Source organism: Nanorana parkeri, unplaced genomic scaffold (genome assembly GCF_000935625.1).
Source record: "Nanorana parkeri isolate BGI_ZX_2015 unplaced genomic scaffold, ASM93562v1 scaffold2406, whole genome shotgun sequence".
Lineage (NCBI taxonomy): Eukaryota > Metazoa > Chordata > Amphibia > Anura > Dicroglossidae > Nanorana > Nanorana parkeri.
In genome coordinates, this window is record NW_017308674.1 from 61,524 (window position 1) to 69,365 (window position 7,842).

Consider the following 7,842-nt stretch of genomic DNA (forward strand, 5'->3'; position numbering starts at 1 on the left):
CCCCCCCCCCCCCCCTTTCCTGCCCTGCCTGGCCAGTGCTCAGATCAAGGGTCTGGTAGTACTGTTAGGGGGGACCCCACGTTTTTTCCCCTATTTTTTGGGGCTGGGGTTCCCCTTTAAAATTCCTAAACTTCTGGTATGGATTTTGGGGGGAACCCCACGCACTTTTTTTTGTGTTATAACTGGGGGGGGGTGTCCCTCCTAACATTCCTACCAGACCTAAAGGGTCTGGTATGAATTGGGGGGAACCTCACGCTTTTTTTTTTTTCATCTTCTGCAGACTGTAAAAAAAAAATGTAATTTTGCTGCAACGGAATTCGTCCAATAACAAATTTCGGATTCGTTTGCATTCGTCTTAGCTTTAGTTCGGAATTCGGATGCATCCGAATCTCCGAATTTCCGAAAATTCGTCCGAAAACGAATTTCGGAACGAACCGAATCGCACATGTCTATTGCTTTGTAGTACAGCAGGATGGGGCAGCTAGTTTAAGATGAACTTTACTTGTTTCCAGTGATGCAGTTTAATTATTTGTGTTTCCTGGCTTGTCCAGAGATGACGTCTACAATCTCCTCCAACTTTACAACATGACTTAGCGTACCTTGCTCTCGGTCAGCTCATCCTCTGGCTTCATTAGAACCACACTCTTGTCGACGGCACGCAGTGCGCAAGAGGAGCCACTATTGGCTTGGAGATGCATTTTAACATTTGATTTGGGTAAGACTTTCTCCTCAGAGAACTTCAAGTTCACCTGAAACACAAAAAGCAGAGAGGTGGAACCAGTAAATATATTAACCGCGTGCTGACCGCAGTGTTACACCCCCTTCCTGTCCCGCCCATTGTTCAGTATTCAGCGCTGTGATACTTTGACTGACATTTATTCCGTCATACAACGCCGCACTGACATGAATTTTATACCATTTTTTTGGGACAGATAGAGCTTTATTTTGGTGGTATTTAATCACCACTTGGGGGTAGGGGGGGGTTATTTTTTACTATATTAAGGAAAATTTACTGAAAATTTTGAAAAAAATAAGTTTTATGTTATAAAACATTGATTATTACCCAATTTTGTGGTAAAATATAAAAGGCGGAGTCACATCGGGTAAATATACACCAAACATGTCAAGCTTTAAAATTGGGCAAATGTGCGTAATCACAAAAAAACTACCATACCCAAAATTGACCATAGGCGACACTTAGCCCTAACCCTAAGCTCATCAGTTCAGAGTTATCAGTGATTGATGGTCCGAGAATTATTGGTCTCACTGCGATGTTTGCGGTGATATGTAACATATGCGGCGTAATGGGCGCAATCATAGTTTTTGCACGTATGCGCACCCGACGCATGTTTGCATGCGTGTATGTATGGGGGGGGGGGATTTGTGTTTTTAAAATTATTATTTTTTTGGCAACTTTAATTTTTTTTTTCTTTTTTTTTCCACTTAACTTTATTGTTATCACATAGGAGGCTAAGAAACCCCCTTATGTGATAACAAAGCAAAGAGTATGTGACAGGTCCTCTTTATGGAGACATCAGGGGTCTCCAAGACTGCTGCCACCTATGACCCCCCAAAGAAGCTTCGGCCGGGAGGACGGCATTATAATTCACACTTCACGGGAATTAGTAGGGCAATATCAGTTATGTTGAGAAAGAAGTTTCTATGTGTTGTCATGAAAGACAGGAAATGAAAGTTACTACAGAGAACATTAATGATATCTAATGCCTAGGAAACAATCACAGCTTTCAGCAGCATAGTGGGTGTTGCACATCATTAGAGATTGACGTGTATCTACTCCTTAAGGCTGAGCACTGCATCCTAGGAGAAGGTCACATATTACTTACTGAGAGTTCTGATGGAGGGAAGGTAAGTATCAGAAGGTGAAGGGGATGATTACAAGAGAACCTGTCATTTGGTCCATACTAATATCCATAGGATCAGAACCAGCTCAGGAGGCACTCACAGCATGTTTCAGGCATGGCGTAACTTGGACCGTTGTGGTGTCAGCAGCGACTGTGCCAGACTCAGAAACAATGAAAACCAGTATATTTCCAGAGGAAGATATATCCCGGATGGGGAGGGAGAATTCCACCGAGCCAGTCGGAGCTGCAATATGGGAGAGCAGAGAGGATTGTGGGTACAAAATCCAATGACAACACATCTGACAATTCTAAATCCAGGGAAGGGAACTTACGGTCACTCTTTGACCTTTGAACGTTCTTTTGGCCTTGTTGTACTATTTTACCGTTCAGTGTAACCTGCAATAAAGTAGAAAGTCAGAATAGGGTATTCAATGTATTACTGGCTGGGAATGTGCGCAGTGGGAGGGGCCATTAAATATACACACAAAAAAGAAAAACTGTGTGTGCCATCAATCCACCTCCCCCCATGTTTACCTTTCTCAGATCTGTGTATTGAATTGTGTTTATCACAATCTATAACTTTCCATCGGTGGAACCTGATAGACGTGATTATCTTTGTCTCCATACCTCTGCTGGAATCCTGTTCTCAGCATCCACTACTCCTTCTCTACAATAATACGTTCTAAGGTTAGCTTTCCTCCAGCTAGTATGAAGTCATGTCACCGTGTTCTTGTTCTTAGCTGAATACTAAACATTCTGCCCTCCCTTTCACTAAAATCACATCAGCATGCAGCTTTCCATATTATATTCATTAGTTAAACAAAACATGTTTTCATTTACTTACAGATAGAGTTCATCCACTTCCTGGTCCTCTTTGGCACAAATGATGTCATGTGCCCAAGCATTGCATCCTGGAAAGGTGACATCAGCAGAGCATTGCTGGGAAATCTTATCTGTAATCTCAGGAGATCTCAGGAAAAGGCATTTTCCTCCCCTGAGATGATGTACATGGTCACATGTCCTAGTCACATGTGCCAGAGTTCCAGGAAGTAAAGGGAGATGGATTAATCTGCCCTTATCAAAAAAATGGCCACTGTGAGAAGGATTGAGAGGAAACAAAAAACAAGGTACGCAAATAATACAAAGCCGGCAATTATCTAGAAGTATGTGCTTGTGGATCACGAAACATTTCTAAAGGTGCCTTTGTTGTTATTTCTTAGATATGGGTAAAGTTCCTCTCTAATTTATCTAATGGTTTCCATCATGTCCCCTTAAGGGTAGGGCTACGTGGGTGCAGGAATTTGTTGGACTTTTATCCTAATAAAAAACAAATATGTAATATTACAATTAGGGCTGTGCAAATGAACGATTCATTTCTAGATTAATCGTTAATCTTTTTGATCAATTAAAAAAATTTTGAAACTTTCTGCACGAGCGCCAGCCAAGGCATTGGCCTAGACACATACAGCACAGCAATGACCTATACACATACAGCACAGCAATGGCCTAGACACATACAGCACAGCAATGACCTACACACATACAGCACAGCAATGGCCTATACAAATACAGCACGGCATTGGCCTAGACACATACAGCACAGCGATGACCTACACACATACAGCACAGCAATGACCTATACACATACAGCACAGCAATGGCCTAGACACATACAGCACAGCAATGACCTACACACATACAGCACAGCAATGACCTATACACATACAGCACGGCATTGGCCTAGACACATACAGCACAGCAATGACCTATACACATACAGCACAGCAATGACCTATACACATACAGCACAGCAATGACCTATACACATACAGCACAGCAATGACCTATACACATACAGCACAGCAATGACCTATACACATACAGCACAATCGGTGGAACCTGATAGACGTGATTATCTTTGTCTCCATACCTCTGCTGGAATCCTGTTCTCAGCATCCACTACTCCTTCTCTACAATAATACGTTCTAAGGTTAGCTTTCCTCCAGCTAGTATGAAGTCATGTCACCGTGTTCTTGTTCTTAGCTGAATACTAAACATTCTGCCCTCCCTTTCACTAAAATCACATCAGCATGCAGCTTTCCATATTATATTCATTAGTTAAACAAAACATGTTTTCATTTACTTACAGATAGAGTTCATCCACTTCCTGGTCCTCTTTGGCACAAATGATGTCATGTGCCCAAGCATTGCATCCTGGAAAGGTGACATCAGCAGAGCATTGCTGGGAAATCTTATCTGTAATCTCAGGAGATCTCAGGAAAAGGCATTTTCCTCCCCTGAGATGATGTACATGGTCACATGTCCTAGTCACATGTGCCAGAGTTCCAGGAAGTAAAGGGAGATGGATTAATCTGCCCTTATCAAAAAAATGGCCACTGTGAGAAGGATTGAGAGGAAACAAAAAACAAGGTACGCAAATAATACAAAGCCGGCAATTATCTAGAAGTATGTGCTTGTGGATCACGAAACATTTCTAAAGGTGCCTTTGTTGTTATTTCTTAGATATGGGTAAAGTTCCTCTCTAATTTATCTAATGGTTTCCATCATGTCCCCTTAAGGGTAGGGCTACGTGGGTGCAGGAATTTGTTGGACTTTTATCCTAATAAAAAACAAATATGTAATATTACAATTAGGGCTGTGCAAATGAACGATTCATTTCTAGATTAATCGTTAATCTTTTTGATCAATTAAAAAAATTTTGAAACTTTCTGCACGAGCGCCAGCCAAGGCATTGGCCTAGACACATACAGCACAGCAATGACCTATACACATACAGCACAGCAATGGCCTAGACACATACAGCACAGCAATGACCTACACACATACAGCACAGCAATGGCCTATACAAATACAGCACGGCATTGGCCTAGACACATACAGCACAGCGATGACCTACACACATACAGCACAGCAATGACCTATACACATACAGCAAGGCATTGGCCTATACACATACAGCACAGCAATGAAGTAATAAAATGAACTAGGATCACACTAATCCAGCACGTTATTATTCTGAGTTGCCCCACTCAAGCGGCGGCCATATTGAGTGGGGCGCGTGAGATTAATAACGTGCTGGATTAGTGTGATCCTAGTTCATTTTATTACTTCATTGCTGTGCTGTATGTGTATAGGCCAATGTAGTTGGATCTGTATGTGCGTTATAATTAATCTAAATTGATCGATTAATCGATTTTAAAAAAATTTGATTAATCGAACACGAAAATTTTAATCAGTAACAGCCCTAATTACAATATTACACATAAACAACTGGTACAATAAGCCACTTTGTCATTCCACACGGGAAACTCATTACCCAAATCCGACACCTTTCAGATGTTGTGTATTCAGGAAACGTAATGTGCAGCGCTCAATTAAAGCATCTTATTCAAAGAGTGAAATAGGCCGGGGAAGAACGAGGTGTTGTCATAAGATCTAGAGACAGGTCCCCTGCTGGGTGGTCTTTGAGCCATACTAGCCCTGTGTGAGGGTCTAAGGGGTGAACACTAAGGTGGCGCGTGTTGAGGTGAAAAGAAGGAAAATCACGGTTGGATTAAGAAGAAATTGTTGGACTTTAAAGAACTTCATGATTATTGTGTTATTAGTGATAACTTCACATTTTGGGATTTATGTATTTATCACTGTTTTCATTCTCCGGGTTTAGTTGAGCTTGGGACATTTAAAAAAAATTGGTTAAAGGAGAAGTACGAGGTCAGGGCTTTCCCCATAGTTCTCCTTAGGGTAACGGGAGGACACAAACTAGCGTCCTCCCGTCACCCTAAGCTCAGTATATAGGGAGCTACAACTCGCGGTATACTGAGACCGCCGCAGCCGGGACGGATCACGACTTAGACGTCGGGATCCGCCCAGCTGCGTGAGTGACAGCTGGCTCTGCTTATCTATAAGGATGTACCCGCCCCCTCCCCCGTCCGTTCCGCCAGTCAGCGCTGGCGGATCGGAGAGGGGAATCCAGCCCCTCCCCTGTCATGGCAGAGAGCCGTGACAGGATCGAGAGGTGAGCGAGCGCCGGTATGTGTTCTCTTGCCTCCCGATCTACTGAGCCGACCTGTGACAGTCTCATTGTTACACCTCATTGTCTCATTGTCACAGGTCGGCTAGAACTATGAGGCGAGTGAAAATCACTCATCTCATAGTTCTCCTTTAAAGGTATCATCATGGTAATGCAGCTGAGAGTACATGTTGGTGTGAGATAGTTTTGAGAAGAAAAGTCTTACTCACCAGATAGAAGAGTTGGAAAGAACCCTTGTCCTGCTCCCCTTCCAGGAAGTAGTCCACCGTGACAGCCACATTCTGGTGACATGGTGCCGAACTCTTCACTGGACGGATATACAGGTAGCTCTTGGTCTCCACATAGATGTCCTTGAGGTAGAGGTTGGCCCGGCCATAACTGATGGATTCTTTACTGCTAGAATCGGGCTCCGTTGTGTCTTCTGTGGTAGCCTGGGGGTCACAAGGGAAAGAAGAGATATCTCTATTAGGATGGGTGGAGTCATATTTGTGGACAGATATGGAGACTCATTCCATGGATTGATATCAAAGATGAGGTTCCTCAGACCCCAACAGAACCAGAACCCAATACAATATTATCTATTCTGCCAATCTGAGCAACTTTTACTCTTGAGTCTCAGAGGATGAACACTTATATAAAATGATATTGTATTGAGTCTCATTGCTGAAACCTTCATTGGCTGAATCTTGTTGATTGTTATTCAGGGGCAATAAAATATATGTAAAACAAAGAACACAAATTACATATATTGCAGCTTTCCAGCCCTTAAATGTGTCTGCACCCCGCCCCCATACCTTCCAGTCCTTAATTATGGAAGATATGGGGGAGGGGTGGAAGATATGGGGGAGGGGTGCACCCACCCGTACCATCTAGTGAAGTCAATAGATGTTGTGGCTGTGCCCCTCCCCTCATACCTTCCAGTCCTTAGATCTGGTGGCTGTCCCCCTCCCCCCATTCCTTCCAGTCCTTAGATATGGTGGCTACACCCCCCCAATACCTTCCGGTCTGTAGATGTGGAGGCTGTCCTTCTCCCCCGTACCTTCCGGTCTGTAGATGTGTCTGCACCCCTCCCCCCATACCTTTCATTCCTTAAAGGAGAACTATGGGGTTAAGGCTTTCCCCCATAGTTCTCAGGGTAACGGGGGGACACAAACTAGCGTCCTCCCACGGTCGGCTAGAACTATGAGGTGAGTGGAAAGCCCCTCCCCCTCAGAGTTCTCCTTTAACATGGTGTCACTAGTTTTCTTTTTCAGGCTTCTTTCCTTTATTTTCACCTGGTGATCCTGCCAGTAACACACTTTCAATCATTGGCTGAGCCGGAGCTCCAGCAGCTCATTCGCTGCCGTTCTCCCCTATTCTCATATATTCTCATAGGGGCCGAACGGCAGTGAGCGGAAAAAAAATGCAAAAATAATAAATAAATAAAAGTTGAAAATAATTTTAGAAAATTATAAAAAAATTAAAATATTTTAAGGATAAGAAGAAAAAAGAAAAACAACTGGGCGGAGCTGGCGGTGACAGCTAGCTCCGCCCAATACTTTTTCTTATTGGCCGGCACCTGCCAGAGTATTCTAGCAGGTCTCGGCCAATGAATAACATCTACACATACACAATCGTACAAGTATGATATGCAGTGAAATGCTTACACGACTGCAAGTAGTCGGCTGGGGGCAGTGGTGTGTAACTGGGTGTACATGGTAAATAATCTGCAGGGCCTGAGTAGATGTTCCAATAGTAGTCCTCATCGAGTCCTGGGACAGCAATGGAAGAGGCGGGAGGCGTCGCTGGAGCTCCAGTCAGGTGGTGAAGATGTGACGATTGGGCACGAGGCAGCGGAGGAGGCGGGATTTCCCGTGCCAGGTAAAAGAACTGTGCTGGCAGGGCCCGGCATAGATTCTGCACAGCCCACCAAAGAGTCTCAGGTGGGCT

At 43.7% G+C, this 7,842-nt stretch overlaps 2 protein-coding genes across 2 annotated transcripts in view; both read right to left on the minus strand.

Annotated features, from left to right (window-relative positions):
• Positions 1 to 1,755, minus strand: part of LOC108801613 (mediator of RNA polymerase II transcription subunit 12-like) — a 22,199-nt gene extending 20,444 nt beyond the window's left edge. The window contains exons 1-2 of the mRNA XM_018573504.1: positions 1,741 to 1,755; positions 600 to 749 (exon numbers count right to left, since the gene is read on the minus strand). Coding sequence (XP_018429006.1) covers positions 600 to 749; positions 1,741 to 1,755 — 165 coding nt within the window. The remainder of the gene's footprint in view (positions 1 to 599; positions 750 to 1,740) is intronic.
• A 4,301-nt stretch (positions 1,756 to 6,056) lies between these two features.
• LOC108801614 (alpha-2-macroglobulin-like protein 1) overlaps positions 6,057 to 7,842 on the minus strand; it is a 20,344-nt gene continuing 18,558 nt past the window's right edge. The window contains exon 7 of the mRNA XM_018573505.1: positions 6,057 to 6,344. Coding sequence (XP_018429007.1) covers positions 6,057 to 6,344 — 288 coding nt within the window. The remainder of the gene's footprint in view (positions 6,345 to 7,842) is intronic.